The sequence below is a fragment of the Xenopus laevis genome, chromosome 2L, assembly GCF_017654675.1.
Source record: "Xenopus laevis strain J_2021 chromosome 2L, Xenopus_laevis_v10.1, whole genome shotgun sequence".
Taxonomy (NCBI): Eukaryota; Metazoa; Chordata; class Amphibia; order Anura; family Pipidae; genus Xenopus; species Xenopus laevis.
This window is the reverse complement of record NC_054373.1, coordinates 183,632,053-183,650,033: the sequence shown is the minus strand read 5'-3', so window position 1 is coordinate 183,650,033 and position 17,981 is coordinate 183,632,053. Positions and strand designations below refer to the sequence as shown.

The window sequence follows — 17,981 nt, the reverse complement described above, 5'->3', positions numbered from 1 at the left end:
ACTTCTGCCATTGACTTATATGTAACCTTGACAGGTCTGAAATGCTGAATTTTCTGATGTGGACTTTTCCATCCTTAGTTTTTAATAAATTCTGAAAAATGTGTGATTTTTTTAAAAGTCCAAAAATGTCCGTGATTTTTGCATTCGGAGTTTAGTAAGTAACCCTTTTATTTAATCGGATAGCAGAAAAACTCGATAAAATCGAGAGAATGTCTGAATCACTCAATTTCTTTGGGCTTTTATCCAGAATCACTCAAAACCCATAAATAAGTCTTATTTTCAATCTAAACCCAGTAGAGATGCACAAAATCCACTTTTTTGGATTTGGCTGAACCCCCAAATCGCTTGTCAAAAGTTTTTTTCTTCCTTAGTTTGTGATGAAAAGTCACATGATGTTAAGGATTGGGATTCAGTTTGGCCAGGTACAAGGATTCGGCCGAATCTGAACCCTGCTGAAAATGGCAGAATACTGAACTGAATCCTGGATTCGGTACTTCCCTAAAACCCAGCACTGACCACGAAAACTTTTAAGTTGAGATATGTGCCTCTCCCATTGACTTGTCTGAAATGGCAAATTTAGATTTTATGTTTTGTAACATGGGTGGGATTATTAATCTAAAAAAAAATCTATAATTTTCATGAAAAATTCTAAGTAAAAAAAATTATTTTCCCCCTTAGAATGTGAATAAAGGGAGGATGTTGTAAAGCTTTAATGAATGTGGAGTGAGGGTGTTTTATTGTTCAATCTGCTCTGTCAGTTTTATCTCGCTCTGTCTCACAAGAGTAGAAATGATCAAATAGACCTTTGAGAAGCCTTAATCTGGGAAGAAACAATAATCCCAGCGCTAAGGCTTTCCACGAAATAGATGATCTAATATTCTCATGTTACCATCATGTTTATTGTTGGGCTGTATCTTCAGCATTAGAATTCATGCTTTTGTCGTACAATTCCAGGTGATTTCTCATGCGCCACCATGGAAGGAAGAGTTCGAGCACGGAAGGAACTCTAACATATATGGCACCGGAGGCACTTGCCTGTATGAGAAAGAAGAACCTTGACTATGACCACAAGGTATTGTTGCCTTTAGTTAAATCTATATGGGCTACTCATGGTGAAGTGCAGCCAATGTTTTGCTCACTCATTTCACAGAACTCTCTCATAAGAGCGAAATCAGAGTTGTAAAGTGGTTCCCCTGCTATGAGAGGGGAGAAGTGAGTGAGGGGAATGGATTCTAAGTGCAGGGAACAGGAATGTTAGGAACCAGCCTCATGCAATTACTGATGCTTTTTGGAGTTAGTTACAGTTCCACTCTGCAGTGTTGGGTTGGGATACCAGGGGCCCACCAGAAAACCTGAGGTTTAGGGCCCACTTTCCAAAATATTATACTCCTCTCCTCTCTCACCCTCTTTATTCTCCTAGTCTAGGGAGTCTAGGGAATGAGCATGAAATAGGCCAAATGGTTAGAAGCGAGAGGCTCCACAAACACCTGGGCCCACGGGGAGTTTTCCTGGTCTCCCAATGGGCCAGTCCAACACTGCGAGTCAAATAAAAATTCTCTCTGTTTAGTGCAGTTATTTAGCAATACAAGCTTCAGTCATTTTCCCTTGAAATGTATTTTTATATGAGTACAGAGAGACATGATTATAATGAATATGTTATTCAGTTACACATAGTACCACTGTCAGGGGGATTAATAACAGAAACATCGGAATAATCGCTTGATGGAATTCGTTTAATATTCCCTGTGCAGAATCGACTCTAATATTTTTCTTTTCCCCCCATATTTTAACATCTAGGCGGACATCTGGTCATTGGGAGTGTCAGCCCTGGAAATGGTAGAAGGTTATCTCCGTAAGTAACTCTTGTGTCTGTAGCGTAATCCAAAAACAATTGTTACCCGCAAGGTCAGAGAGTATTTATGTGATGTCACATAGAATAGTGATAACTCGAACCCTTTATACACAGACTATAGATATGAAATAAATGGTGGGATTGTCAGCATGTTCTTATATATTGTTTTCTTACATCCTTTAGCATACAGACAGCTCAGTAAACATCAGCTGATGAACCAGATTCTTTTTGGTCCTGCTTTAAGACCAACCTGGGACAAATGGTGAGTGATTTCCCCTCAAATAGGAAAAGGGAGTGAGGGAGAGGGTGGGAAATTGACATGGGAGTAAGGGAGTGGGCAAAAGAGAGAGTCAGGGTGAAAGAGGAGGGGAAATAGGGAAGGGAGAAGTTATGGTAAAGGAGACTTACTGAAGATTAACCAAAGGACTGTCAGCAAGTTACTATAAATAGGGAGACATAAAGTGTTGGACTGGGGGGCCGGGGCCTCCCACCACCCCCCTGGGCCCCCCACCCCAGATGCAAAGTATAATCTGGCCCCCTCCCTAAATTGCAACATCCCCATGGGGGGGGGCAGTTGAAAGCAGATTCCGACTTCTGTGCTAGGACTGGAGACATATGGGATATTCAGGGCTCAGTCTTTTAATAAGAAGAGGGGTTGTGGGTGCCCACCTATGGCTGATTTTTAAGAGTTTTATACCAGTTATAAATAAGTTAAATAAATACATTTAAATTTAAAATTTTAAAAGAACAGGGTTTTTTGTTCTAAAATCATGATCATAAGATTAGTTAAGCCACCATACCACATCGAGGTAACCCCACATGGTGGTCCCTAACTTGCTCAAGTCAACTTAATAATAAAAAGGGATCTTACCTGTTTAATAGTAATTCTTTACGTTGACTTCTTCCTGTGCCCTGGTTTCTAAATTGTGCTAAATCCTCCCCGCCGACTACTTTTAAAAGGGAGGGTCTGCCAAACAGACGCCCACAAACCAGGGGCACTTTCAATGGAGTCAATGGGGCCACCATAAAGTAAATAAGGGGGGTATCAGTCTTTTAATGGCATGAACTTTTCATAAAATGTTATATTTATAGTATGAGTAATTATAACGTTGCCTCAATTTCATTTTCCAGGAGTGAAGAATTCAATTTCTTCATCCAAGAATGCGTGCAGAAAAACCCAGCAAAAAGACCAAGCGCACGGCAGCTTCTCCATCACCCCTTTATCAGCAACCTGTGTGATGAAGCAGCTGTGAAGAGGAGCATTGCAAAACAACTGCAAAGAGGTAAGGACATTGCTCATTATTATTATAGTTGGCTTTATGGAGAGAAGCCCAGGAGAAAATGTTCTTATAGATATAGTTGTCCTTTAAATTAGCACCAAAAAAAATCATGTAACAAAATATGATATTGATAAAATTGTAAATGGAAATGAATTTCAGAATTCTTATACACATACCTGCTCCATGTCTAACACTGAACTCTCTTTCCTTAGGCTGGAAGAACTGAAGACCTGAGGCAGCCATCGGGGGGAGGGACGGGGGCACCGGGGCCCATTTGTCATCTTTGGGCCCCACTATAACATCTTGGTCCCCGATGGCAGCCGACATGAAAGAAATCAGATCACAACATCGATCTGTTTGTAAATGACTAATAAACATTTGGCAATTTGGTTGATTTTGTTGGTTTATTGAGTAGTGACCCATCTATACAAGGACTGTTCTTGAATGACATTCAATGCTGTATTTTCTTATTAGGGGGGCAGTCGTAATATATGGGAGACAGGGCTGGTTTTTCCTTGGGGTACAATCTCTATAGCTGTGTTGGATTGGGCCTCAATGGAAGGGGGTCTCTGCTAGGGGAAAGAATGGCTGGATGAGTGTTTAATGTAGACAAGGAGGAGAACATGAGTTGGGACATTATGGAGAAGCTGGTGTAGACAGGGCTCTGGTATAATGGGGTTATGGGGGAGGGGCGGGGTGCATAGTTAAGGATATCCCACTGTTACACAGAGAAATATCTAACAGTAACTATAGGTCTAACTCTCCAATGAATAATGTAAATACTAGACTGAAAACTAGTGACCTCCTCTGCTTGCAAATGCTCACAGCTTGTCCCTCCCTGCCCCAAACTGCCCCTCCACTTCCCCTTTGTTGCACCTCTGTTATGTGCGCCTCGCATGTAATCACGCATGTGGGGGGCGGGGTTAGCTGACCGGGTGCCCTTGGCCTGGCCCTGTTGTCGGGTAAATGATAAGTGAGTAGAAAGTTGCCCAGATACTGTGACTAATGGACGAGACTTCATAACTAGGTCAAGTTGTTATTATGGGTGACCTCAGTTATCCCGACACTGACTGGTGTAATGGGGGAGTGAGGTTAGTAATAGCTAATAGGTTATTTTTAGCTAATTTTAGGTTGGAACGATAAAATTCTTTGAATCGGATAATTCGAACGATTTTAAGCGATCGATCGAAGGATTTTTATTCGATCAAAAAAAGCTTAGAAAAGTGCTGGGGAAGGTCCCCATAGGCTAACATTGCAGCTCGGTAGGTTTAAAGTGGCGAAGTATGAAGTTTAAAGAGACAATACTTCGATTATCGAATCGTCGAATAGTTGAGAACAATTTTTACTTAGAATCGTTCGAATCATTAGATTCAATCAAATTCGATCGAATTTGACCAATTCGATGGTCGAAGTACAGCGTTAAAGGAGAATACAGTAGATAGGGATACTAGTGGTTTAAAGGGGATACAGCAGATAGGGATGATACAGGGTTAAAGAGGGGATATAGTAGATAGGGATAATACAGGGTTAAAGGGGATATAGTAGATAGAGATAATAAGGGTTAAATGGGGAATATAGTCAACAGGGCTACAACAGGGTTAAAGGGGTCAATTGGGGAAGATAATAGATAGGGATAATACAGGGTTAAAGGGGATATAGTAGATAGGGATAATACAGAGTTAAAGAGGGGATATAGTAGATAGGGATAAAACAGGGTTAAAGAGGGATATAGTAGATAAGGATAGTACAGGGTTAAAGAGGGATATAGTAGCTAGCGACAATACAGGGTTAAAGAGGGATATAGTAGATAAGGATAGTACAGGGTTAAAGAGGGATATAGTAGATAAGGATAGTACAGGGTTAAAGAGGGATATAGTAGATAAGGATAGTACAGGGTTAAAGAGGGATATAGTAGATAAGGATAGTACAGGGTTAAAGAGGGATATAGTAGATAAGGATAGTACAGGGTTAAAGAGGGATATAGTTGGGAGTATCAGATGATTCGGGTTAAATCCATGTTTTAGTCTGATCCAGTGGCAGGTACAGTAACTGTTTCACTGCTGGAGTTGGGTTCTCGGTACAGTCCTGGGTTCAGGGGGGGACAAGTCCAGTCAGAATGTTCTTCCAAAGATCCTCAGAATTATCTCTGGATTTAGAGAAATAATAGTCCATTTCTGTCCCAACAGCCCAGAAACACTGGGAAGGGAAGAGCGTGATAATGAGGTGCAGGGACAGGGCTATTCACTAATGATCCCCCTAATCTTTGCCTCATTACTACTTGTGTCTCCCCCATCAGCTGCTCAATCCCCGGGGTGTAGGGGAGACTTTAGTGAGAGGAAAATCAGAGAAGTTGCAGCAACAGGCCCGGACTGGCAATCTTCGGGTTCCTCAAGGAAGGGTTAAATGCCTTTTTAGCAACCATTGCTGATATTAATATTTAGGGACAAATTTATCAATGGTCGAAGTGATAATTCGAATTTAAAAAAAAATAAAAGTATCTATTCGATCAAAAACTGACCTATTTGGCCAAAAAGAAACTTTGATTTAATTTCGGTTGGTCTTTTTAAATTCAAATTTCAAAGTTTTTCAAATTCGACGCTTGATAAATTTGCCCCTTATAGTATAAAGTGGATCCAGGGACTGATCTGATTCTCCTTTTTTTGGAGTGAGGAAATCATTTTTACTCTAAGGCAATCCATAGATTAAGAAGAGGCGCTTTGGGGGGGCAATTCATACATCATGGGGTTGGGGGGGGATTGCTGCTTTTTGGGCAATCCCATTGGTTGGACAATAGTCAGAATTACACTAGTGGTCGGCAGGAGAGGCACAGCCCTGGGCACAACAGAAGGGGTGGGGTTACTCCTACTTTAGCTGAACTGAAGCTGCTCATTACCATCGTGTATCCCCACTTGTTTGATGACCGGGGGTGAGATCCAGATTGGGGGGTGCCACATAAGCTGGGCCTGGCACTGACACATGTAAAACAGGGTGAACCCAACAAGGTCTGTCACAAATGAGCCCCAATCTATTGATGATACAAAGACTGCCAGCGTCATTCCACCAAACTGCCGCCTATTACTGGCCACTGCAATTAAATTACCCATAATTCCCAAATACCCGGTGTTACACACATGCAGTGATGGAGACTGGGGCTCCTTTATAAATGATGGGCAAATTTGCACCTGGGCTGTAACCCATAGCAACCAGTGATAAGCCTTATTCTGCCGGCCGAAGTTGAACACTGAGAGCAATTGTCTGCTTAGTTGTCATGGGTTACTGCCCATGTCAGAATTTGCTCAGGGTTTATAAATAATCCCCCTCATCTGTCTATGAAATTCTTTATGGAAAAGAAGCACATTCTCCATGCCCCGCCCCTCAAGGGTCCTGCCTCCTGGAACAACAACAGGCAGTGACAGGGTCGGACTGGGAGGCACGGGGCCCACCGGGGCTACTGCCCCAGGGCCCCCTCCAGCCGCCACTGCCGCTCCGGAGTGCTGCAGGGGGGCTAGTGCGCATGCGCACAAACGCGGTGCCGCGTTTGTGCGCATGCGTGCGGCGGCGCGTTTGTGCGCCGCGTTTGTGCGCATGCGCAGCCATTGTATTCTACCGCGACCCCAAACAAAGTGGGGTCGCGCCGCCCCACTAAGTAGCGGATCTGGGCCGGCGGGGCCCACAAGAGCCCGGGGCCCACCGGGGTTTTTCCCGGTGTCCCGCCGGCCCAGTCCGACACTGGGCAGTGACGCATTTTGCTCTCTGGGTATCGGGGTCCTAGTGACCCCCTTTATATTATAGTTTTATGTACAAAGGAAACCAGCCCAAGGCTCCATATTAGTGGGTTGTTGGGATGGAGGGACACACAGATGAGTTGACAGTTTGGGTTTTGGTGCCTCATCACCTGATCAGTTGGGAATTGATTGAAGAGACACGGGAGCCCCCAAGATGACAGTCGGCAGTGGCAGTTCTCATGTCAAGGCCCAGTTCTACTAAGGATGGGTCACACACTGAGGGGTAAAGTGACCAATAGGGAGTTTGTGACCCCTTTAATTTAGTCCCACTGGAAAGTAATGGACTGATCCTACGAGAGGTTCTGATGTGCGAGTGAGAAGATCAAGGGGAAGGGGGTGCTGGGGGCACAAGGGACTCTGGACAAACTTAGGGCAAATGTCACTGACCCCAATGAATTAAGTCACAGATACAAGAGCTAAAACACGAAATAAATCACTTTTGGCCAAATGATTATTGAGCCTGACACCACGTAAGATCCTCCATGCAGGTTCCTAGTCGAACCAAAATTGCATTTAGTCTTAGAATTTCCATTGCTAATGTACAAATAAAAGCCGTTCGGGTTGATCCCCCGGTAAAGAAACAAACGGTCCTTATAAATGGGAGACAGAATTGTGGCTCGTTCTGAAACTCTGCACTAATGGTCCTCAGCAATTCTCCCACAAACACCGGCCCCATTGGGAGGACATTAATGTTCAGTGGAACTTACCTCTAATGTTCCCCATAGTCTGCCTCCTCCTTATTCTTCATTCTCCTCAGTGGTCTCCTTCTTGGGTGGTGTCTTCTTCTTCTTCCTCCTCTTCTTCTTCTTCTCCTTCTTTCTATTCTTCTCTTTCTTCTTCCTCTTGTTCTTCTTCTTCCTCTTCTTTGTATGCACATGACCAACCAACTGGATTAGCCACTGGTCAACAATGAATTCTATCCCGGCTAATAGTGAGGACAGCCTAGGGCTATTATTGGATTGGGTAAAGGTCCCAACTCATATGGAAAGTGCAGCACGGGACAGAACCCCCCTTAAAATTTGGCCCTTTGATGACAGCCCTGCCCCAATAAACTGACTGACTTATGGCAACATTAAAGGGCAAGCCAACCCCAAAAAGAAAACGTAATTCTAAGCAACTTTCCAATAAACATTTGGGGACCCTAACTTTGTAACAAGACATTTCCATTAACATATTAGTCTCATTGGACCCCCAGCAATTGCAGTTTCTTGTATCTTAGCAGCCTTTTGTCCCAACAAATCCTCCCTAACTGTTTGTACCCGCTTGTAGGGGCACGACAAAAATGTTGGTACTGCCCACTTGTGTACATGGGGGGCCGGATATAAATAAATTGTATTTTGATCCATGACTTCTTCCAGCTTTCAAACGGGCGTCGATGACCCCATCTAAAAAACAAATGCTCTGTAAGGCTAAAAATGTATTGTTATTGCTACTTTTTATTCCTCATCATTCTATTCAGGCCTCTCCTATTCATATTCCAGTCTCTTATTCAAATCAGTGCATGGTTTCTAGGGGAATTTGGACCTTAGCAACCAGATGGCTGAAATTGCAAACTGGAGAGCTGCTGAATAAAAAGCTCAAAAAACCACAAATAATAAAAAATGAAAACCAATTGCAAATTGTCTGAGACTATCCCTCTCTACATCATACTAACAGTTAATTTAAAGGTGAACACCCCCTTTACAGGATGAAGAAAGGCAAAAACAAAGCATTCTGCAAAGCAATAAATAAGAAAGAGCAGGCCCGGATTTGTGGAAAGGCCACCTAGGTCCGGGCCTAGGGCGGCAGAATTTTAGGGGGACGGCATGCTGCCCAACCACACCCACATTGGTGTAAAAACACTGGGGATGCACTGGAGATACAATCATTTTTTACATTTCCCCTGCACCAATCCCGATTGCTCCTGTCCACCTGGAGGGGACGGGGCGGCGAATGGCAGTGGGCCTAGGGGTGCCCACTATGTAAATCCGGCCCTGAGAAAGAGTGAAATGAGTGGAATTATATGAGGACTGGAATAGCTTTATGTACCCAAATGTACCCAAAGTGTAAGAGATGTTTGGTTTTTCTGCCAGTATTGGGGAACACTACAAGACAATGCAAATTCCCCATTGACTTACACTTTATGGCCAAAAGTATGGGGACCCCTCCCCCCACCATCTCATTCTCAGAAGTTGCCCCAACCTTTGCTGCTGTAACTGCCCCTACTCTTCTGGGAAGGTCCCACTAGATGTTGGAACATTGTTGCTGGGAGTTGTTGCTGGGAGTTGCTTCCATTCAGCCACAAGAGCATTAGTGCGGTTGGTACAGATGTCGGGGATCAGGCTCACAATAGGGGTTCCAATTCATCCTATAGGGGTTCAGTTGAGATGAGGGGGCAGATTCGCTAAAGGACGAATTGTTGCCAGGGACCGCTCCGCACAGTTCACGTCACTTAACTAAGCGCAAATTCGCTACCAATACGTTAATTCACTAAAATGTCAAGTTGTGTCCTGGGCGGCGAATGATGTTGACTTTTCCCCAGCGCTACTTCGGCAGTGTGAGCATTTCATAGTGAAGACGCGCCGGCGTTCGTTTGTGCCTATTGAAATATTCGCTAGTGATCTTGCGCTTCGATCAATTTGCATACGACGGGCAATTTAAAGTTATATGGACGTCTTTATTATAAATGTTGGTGCAAACGCCTGAAGTTACCACTTTTTATTACACTTGTCCACGGAACCTTAAAAGGGATTCAGTTCAATTGAAATAAAGACTTTTTTCAATTATTAGTTATTTCTGGTGATCTGAAAGCAACTAGTTGTTTGAAGGTGAACAAGCCCTTTAATAAAGACAAGAGAGTTAATATAATGCGCTACACATGAGCCCACTGTAAAATCAATGTTCCATATGTGATGAAATGTCTGGAGAAAACCCGTTACCCAACAAAAGGAAAAGTTGACATTTTTGTAACTTTAATGCATTTGCGGCTCACAGGATCTGATGTAAGTGACAGAAGATTGAGGAAGATCTCGCTTTTTTTTAGCACTTCTCCTGGTCTGAGGTGGCCAAGTCAACTTTGGCGAAAGAGAAAACGTAACGTTCAGTAAAATCCACATTTTAGTGAATTTGTGGAGTAACAATTGTTTGCCAGAGTGAAAAGTCGCCTGGCGATAGAGTGCGAATGAACGCTAGCGATGGTCCCGTTTGCTAACAAATTAGCGCCTGTGCCTGTTAATGAATTGGTGATGTCCCTGTGGATGGCAACAATGGTGAAAAGTCACTAGCCTTAGCCACTTCACTCTCTAGTGAATCTGCCCCGAGGTTGGGTCTGTCCCATCTCAGCAAACCCAGTCTGTAGGGACCTGGGACATGGGACATTATTGTGCTGAAATGGGACACGGCCTTCCCCAAATTGTTCCCCAAAGTGGGAAACACGGAATTGTCAGGAATGTCATTGTACCCTGAAGCCTTGAAGGATAAGAAAATGTCTGTATTAATGAATGTAAAATTGATGAGGGGGTGATTCTAAGCACTTTTGTACATTCATTATTTATTTATATTAATTCCAAGATATTAAAGGCTACATGTACTGTTACTATTAGGGGCAGAACTACTGTGAGTGCGGTGGGTGCAATTGTACCAGGACCTGCACCCCCTCAAGGCCAGGCAGACGCTCGTGCAAATCCGCCCTGAAAAATGCGTCCAGAGGGAGGTAGGGGGCCCTGGTGCACAGCCTTCCTATGCTGATGGTGATATCTCCTTTCCTCCCCACCAATGAATCACTCTTTCCCCCTCTCTTGGTAGGGAATCCCATAACCTGACTGCCCTTATAGTAAAGAACCCCCTTCTTTGCTGATGGTGAAATCTCCTTTCCTCTCTTTATTTGGTATCAGGTAGTGGAGGTCTCACCCTGGATGATATTAGAATGTCAATCACATGTTTCTATTGGGATCTATTTACTGAATGATACGAGTCTCTCCTACATGAACTTTCCAGCAGTGGGAATGACTGGTAATTATAGAGTCACATGTTTCTATTGGGATCTATTTACTGAATGATACGAGTCTCTCCTACATGAATTTTCCAGCAGTGGGAATGACTGGTTATTATAGAGTCACATGTTTCTATTGGGATCTATTTACTGAATAATACAAGTCTCTCCTACAAGAACTTTCCAGCAGTGGGAATAACTGGTTATTACAGAGTCCCATCAGCTGTTTCTACTGGGAAATGAGTAGTTACTGGGCCCCACAGCAAAATCATTGAACCCATAAAGTCTGGGATCACAACATTTTCCATAAATATATATTGCTGGTGCTTATTGGTCCCATGGGGCTCCCTACAGTTCCTGCCCCCAGCAGGTTTTTTGTGTTCTCTATAGTCACACCCCTGCTTTTCAGCACAATGAGCCCCTGACCACTGCTCCAGGCCCCTCCATAGGAGGAGCCACTGCTCTAAGATCCAAGGATTTCCCCACCTTGAAAAAGAGATGTTCATTGCAATGAAGAGAAGAAACCTCCTTTCATGCCCAATGCTTGTAACATTTCTGTTGACTGTGGAACCTTCTCAAGCCAAGAATGATGGTGGTACTCATGTGACTAGTTTTCAGTATAGGAAGGTACAAAAGGAGTCAGGGTTCCACAGAAACATTTGGTATCTTTATATAGATATGTCAGTGGTAGAAAGGCTGTACATATGGAACAACAGAGTGCTAGAGAACACAGGCACATATAGAAATGCACTCGCACGTCACTCCCTTCCACTTCTTTTTGTGCATTCGCTTCAACTGTCCTTTCACGGAGGGCATAAAACAAAAACAAGTGGGTAGAATTGGCTACGGCACCCTCATGGTGTTTCTGATGGCACTGGGGAAAGATTATACTGGCATTACTTGCACCCAGATTTTAATGTAAAACAGGAGCAAAAAGGCGGAGAGGGGAATTTGTTGATGTTGGATTGGGACACCCCAGGGTCATTGGTCATGTTCTGTTTCTGCAGTAGTCGGACCTGGACAAGCAGAAGACTGGAGCTTTATAAACTTGTATGATTGCTATGTGTATCTGCAATGAGTCCATTTGTCTCCACTTGGTGCTGTATCCTAAACCTTCAGTTCGCTCACAACTAGGCTACAGACACGTGGACACAGCAAATAAATGTGCAACCTTAATATCACCCTGACCTTCAAGATGCACTTCTGGGAGTATCTAGTAGAACATGTAACCAGTCTATCCTAACTGAGCTTCTGCACCTCTCTCTTGGTGAAGTCCATGTGCTTCAGCCCTTGTACAAAGTAGGGAATGGTATAGCCACTAGTATAGCGGTTACCAAACTGATGGGTTGGCTCAAGTTTTGGAATCAAACAGTTCTAGTGGAGATACTGACTCATACTGACTATTAGGGGAATAGCACATGGACTGTATTCATCAGCAGAAAAGCACCCAAATCCAGCACTACATGACCAAAATGCCGGCTAGTAGGTAAATCACTTGGCAAACTCCAAAAATGTTAGGGATGTCCCTTTCCAAGCCTGCTAATCTGTCAGTGTGAGACGTTTTGGCATTGATACATCAGTCATTGAGAATAATATCACTATTTACACATACAATAAATTATTTCTGTTCACCCCAGAGCCCAGTGTCTCTGAGGAGCAGCTTTGATATCAGTATAAAAATAAGTCATTACACAACTTTGCAGTGGTTCCTCCTATTACAGAGTTTAGTAGCATCCACAGGACTAGAGCCAGTCACGAGGAGAGGGCCACAATGCTGTAGGCTGAACCAACCCTTCCCCTGAACCAACAATGTCCAGCCTCTAGCATGGTGTCTCTGCTTTTGGCAAGAAAGACCTCCCTTCTTCTGTCTTCTTCATGCCCATGATAAAATGCAAAGAGAAATTAAAACCCACAAAAAAATAGGCTAGAAAGGATCCAATTAGCTTACTGTACCAGCCTAGAGGCCCTCTCTACTCCTCAAATGTTGACCCACATCTTCTCTGGGTCATTGTATGGACCTGCTGTTGACATGATTGAGACTGTGGATGCCCATTGAGAATTGTGCAAGAATAAACTAAATAGAAAGGCCCCCTTTGAATGAGATGCACTCCTGGTTTTCCCTTATTAGTTCTCCCCTTGATGTTAAATTATCTTGGGGTTTTTAGGGTACAGTTGACATTATTTAAAGTTTTATTTGAGTGTAACGTCTATTCAAAGAGAGCGTGAATGAATTCATGCCACCAGAGATGTACATGGTTGGGGTGCACCAATACACCACTTTTCTCACAAGTCCTTAGAACAGGTCAGAGCTCACTGAGCATGTGCAGTGTCCCAGACACCAGTCAAAGGGCCAAACAATATCCGAAAGATGCAACAGAGCCAAATTTAGCAATGTGGATATTCACTCATATGGCTTCTGTACCCCTGGGTTGGACGCTGAGCCGTAACTTTCATGGTACATTATTTCTCAAGAAGAACAGACGCATGGGCAGTGCCTAAATGGATTGATTCATGGGGGAAATATGGGTTTCTTAATGCAACACATTTAGGGTAAACCCAAACCAAAAATAAGCAGTTCTCTAATGAATCCAATGAACTTTCTCAGGGGTAGAGTAGATATATCAGTGCTTTGGCAAGGAGGAAACTTGGAGGGGGCAGATTACAATAGAGAAGGTAGATGATTGTGTTGGGTGGGGTAGTAGCAAAAACCATTAATGCTTCCCCAAACTGGCAACTCGCCAACGTCCCTGATGGACAGCCAATCCCATCATAATTAACAGAACCCTTACAAGTCTGAACCTATTAGAATGTCCCTTTCCTGAACGTTCTGTGCTCTTCACACTGAGGCTATAAAGAGTTGTATAAGAAAATGAGGGTGAAATGGTCTCACTGTCCCTCCCATTAGTCGCCCACAACAGATTCCTTCGACTCCACACAACCGTTCATCTTCAGTTCATCGTGCAAACCCTCCTGTATGTCATATCCCTCATCCAAGAAGTCCAGGGAGTTGTTGCTGGGCAATCCTCTAATGGTAAATTTGTGAGAGACGCATGTCCACTTTTCTCTGTTGGCCGCGACCCTCTCGTACAACTCGGCAGATTGCGGGAAGAGATCCTTGAGCAACCTGATAGGACAGAAGGGACAATGTGTCAGTCATTATGTACCTTAACCACAAAAGCCTATACCACAACTGTGTAGGAACTTTTAGCCTTGGGCCTACAGAGCACAATTATTATTGGTAGGTGCCCAGTAAAATGTCAAGCCTGCCTGCACTTCACTAAATGAGCACCCTACAGAGATGTGCTGGATGCACCTAGTTGACATATGAGGCACAAGTTAACCAGTAAGAAGCTTCAAGTGGGTGTGAGGTCTGCACATAATACAAGATAGACTACACAGATCTGAATTGACTGCAGCCGAAGCTTTAGGAGAAGTTGTTTCTAGGCCACTGTGGGACTCACTTGTATATGGGCATGGCAATGTGCTCCATGAAGCTGATCTGGAGCTCAGGGATGTAAGCCTTCTCTCTGTCCATCATCTCAACCGGTCTGTTTCCCATTGCTTTCTCCTGCACGGGGAACAAGGCAAAGCATCACTATCCACACTCACCAAAAAACATAAGGGAAAGCCAGAACCCGATCCCACCCAAAGCACAAAGACTACTCACCAGGTCTCCCTGAGAGAAGAATTCCTTGTAGATCAGTTCCTGTGGGAAAAAGAGGGTTCACATTACACTGGAATACCTTTTGGCTGGACATGATTCCACCAGAGGAGCACTTCCTAAACTGCGCAGGGGACCCCGAGGAACTGTCATGTATGAGACACAGGGACACTGTCATGTATGAGTCATGTTTCATTCAAACACGTGGCACTAACATTGTGGATTAGGTTTTTTAATCCTGCTGTGGAACAGTATGGCAGTTTGTACTGTATGTGCAGCTCCATTATGAACAGAGCAGCAGATTGTGCTGTGCATGGCTATGCTGAGATCTCTGCCCCCAACATAAGGTGCACCCTCTCCCCAACACATGGGGAATACACCGTGTCTGTGTGGCGCCAATACAAACTCACCGCTATCTTCCTGGTGGTCTTCCAGCCTTTGGTTTGGTCGGAGAGGTCACTGGAGGTCATTAGGAGGCAGATCAGGAGATAATGGTGATGTTTATTGTGGGGATCAAACCCATCTACAAGAGAAATACCAGTAATAAGCTCATTCCTATACACTTAGGGTAAAGTCTCATGGGATGGTTTGTTGCCCCTGTGAAATTTCTTCCTACACAGTCAACAAAATGTAAGAAAACCCCTTCACACACCCCAAATGTGTCCCATTGACTTTAATGGGCAGAGTCAACTCTGGGGGTGTCTGCCCTCAGGCGCCTATTAATGCACTCACCTTTCTGGAGAACTGTTCTAGGATGTTACAGCCGTGGGAATTCAGGATGGCGATCGCCTGAGCAAAATGATGTCTCTTTGGGAGGCGAGAGAACATAAATGATTGCACAGATAATGAACAGAATCATTTACAGGCAGCGGCACTGACTGCCATTCATTATTCATTGGCTTCTCCTTTATTAAAGCACCGAGTGCCAGTTCCTTTGCCTACTGATACGTTCTGTAAGGACTTAGTGAAGCACGTGTGGAGGTAAGTACTATTCCTGCCATTACACCCTATTCCCAACAAAGTGATCCCTAGCAATTGGCCAGGGCACCCACTACCCACAAGAACAGACCTGCCCATCTCAGTAAGTGCTACTGGAATTCTCTCTATAATGTTGGAAATCATGAGGTTCGGAACCTTTCCGACTTTCTATGGGACTTATTAGCAGCCCCTCTGGCATTTGCCAGAAGCCGAAGATTGCCAGTCCGGGCCTGGAATGGACTAACACTTATCACTAGGGTCACACTCAATGTTTTCTTTCTATAAATGTTCATTAGAAGACTCAGGAGCAGCTGCAAATGGGATTTTCATGCGACTGTGTCAGTTGATTTGAGCCAATAAATTCCCATCCCCAGACTTGTGTGGAACAGTGACCCCTGGTGTTCGGTTATGAAACTGCTCTGCTGATTCTGAGGTGCAATAAAGTCATTTCTCTTCTAGTCCTGTTGCTGCAACTTCTCTGATTTTCCTCTCACTAAAGTCTCCCCTACACCCTGGGGATTGAGCAGCTGATGGGGGAGACACAAGTAGTAATGAGGCAAAGATTAGGGGGATCATTAGTGAATAGCCCTGTCCCTGCACCTCATTATCACGCTCTTCCCTTCCCAGTGTTTCAGGGCTGTTGGGACAGAAATGGACTATTATTTCTCTAAATCCAGAGATAATTCTGAGGATCTTTGGAAGAACATTCTGACTGGACTTGTCCCCCCCTGAACCCAGGACTGTACCGAGAACCCAACTCCAGCAGTGAAACAGTTACTGTACCTGCCACTGGATCAGACTAAAACATGGATTTAACCCGAATCATCTGATACTCCCAACTATATCCCTCTTTAACCCTGTACTATCCTTATCCACTATATCCCTCTTTAACCCTGTACTATCCTTATCTACTATATCCCTCTTTAACCCTGTACTATCCTTATCTACTATATCCCTCTTTAACCCTGTACTAGAGTCCTGCAGCGGGTCGGGTACCCGCGGGTTACCTGCAAAAACCTGCGGTACCCTGCGGGATGTGTAAAGAAGTTCCAGATGCCGGTATACCTGCGGGTCGGCGGTTCTGCGTGTTTGCGGGACGCAGATCTTCTCAATATCTATATTTGCTCCTTTATTCTGGGCATGTCTACTTCCGATGATGTCACTTCCGGTGTACAATGACAGCACTTCCTGTTTTAAACCTTTCCCCCCAGATCATAGCTACTTCCAATGATGTCACTTTATAATGACAGCACTTCCTGATTCTTGATGGTCAGCAGGTCGCAGGTCTGGGTGGCGGATAAGGTACTTGTAGGTCGGGTAGCGGGTCTAAGCGGGTAAGAATGCGGGTTACGGGTCTTGGTTGTGGATTGGAGGGTGTGGGTCAGGTTCGTGTCCATAAAAATGGACTTGTACAGGACTCTGTATTATCCCTATCTACTATATCCCTCTTTAACCCTGTATTATCCCTATCTACTATATCCCTCTTTAACACTTTACTATCCCTATCTACTATATCCCCTCTTTAACCCTGTATTATCCCTATCTACTATATCCCTCTTTAACCCTGTATTATCCCTATCTACTATATCCCTCTTTAACCCTGTACTATCCTTATCTACTATATCCCTCTTTAACCCTGTACTAGAGTCCTGCAGCGGGTCGGGTACCCGCAGGTTACGGTTGCGGGATGTGTAAAGAAGTTCCAGATGCAGGTATACCCACAAGTCGGCAGTTCTGCGTGTTTGCGGGACGCAGATCTTCTCAATATCAATATTTGCTACTTTATTCGGGGCACGTCTACTTCCGATGATGTCACTTCCGGTGTACAATGACAGCACTTCCTGTTTTACGCCTTTTCCCCCAGATCATAGCTACGTCCGATGATGTCACTTCCGGTTTATAATGACAGCACTTCCTGATTCTTGATGGTCAGCTGGTCGCAGGTCTGGGTGGCGGATAAGGTACTTACGGGTTGGGTAGCGGGTCCAAGAAGGTAAGAATGTGGGTTACGGGTCTTGGTTGCAGATTGGAGGGTGCGGGTCGGGTTCGGGACCCAAAAAATGGACTTGTGCAGGACTCTGTACTATCCCTATCTACTATATCCCTCTTTAACCCTGCATTATCCCTATCTACTATATCCCTCTTTAACTCTGTATTATCCCTATCTACTATATACCTCTTTAACCCTGTACTATCCCTATCTACTATATCCTTCTTTAACTCTGTATTATCCCTATCTACTATATCCCTCTTTAACCCTGCATTATCCCTATCTACTATATCCCTCTTTAACTCTGTATTATCCCTATCTACTATATCCCTCTTTAACCCTGCATTATCCCTATCTACTATATCCCTCTTTAACTCTGTATTATCCTTATCTACTATATCCCTCTTTAACCCTGTATTATCCTTATCTACTATATCCCTCTTTAACCCTGTATTATCCCTATCT

General features: G+C 44.1%; 1 protein-coding gene and 1 long non-coding RNA gene across 3 annotated transcripts; one reads left to right on the top strand and one right to left on the bottom strand.

Annotated features, from left to right (window-relative positions):
- The first annotated feature begins 982 nt into the window (after positions 1–982).
- On the top strand, positions 983–3,521 carry LOC121399685 (serine/threonine-protein kinase 3/4-like). Its single transcript, XM_041581218.1, has 5 exons — positions 983–1,072; positions 1,798–1,852; positions 2,036–2,114; positions 2,984–3,135; positions 3,345–3,521. The coding sequence occupies exons 1-5, from the start codon at positions 1,016–1,018 to the stop codon at positions 3,356–3,358; spliced, it is 357 nt and encodes a 118-aa protein (XP_041437152.1). The 5' UTR covers positions 983–1,015; the 3' UTR covers positions 3,359–3,521.
- A 10,832-nt stretch (positions 3,522–14,353) lies between these two features.
- On the bottom strand, positions 14,354–16,723 carry LOC121400088. 2 transcript variants are annotated; one of them, XR_005965547.1, is made up of 5 exons: positions 16,592–16,723; positions 15,281–15,355; positions 14,959–15,071; positions 14,555–14,593; positions 14,354–14,455 (listed from the first exon to the last, which is right to left on the bottom strand). It is a non-coding gene; the product is annotated as an uncharacterized LOC121400088 (long non-coding RNA). The 2 variants fall into 2 exon arrangements; XR_005965546.1 differs by lacking the exon at positions 16,592–16,723 and having other exon boundaries at positions 14,355–14,455; positions 15,281–15,666.
- Positions 16,724–17,981: the final 1,258 nt, after the last annotated feature.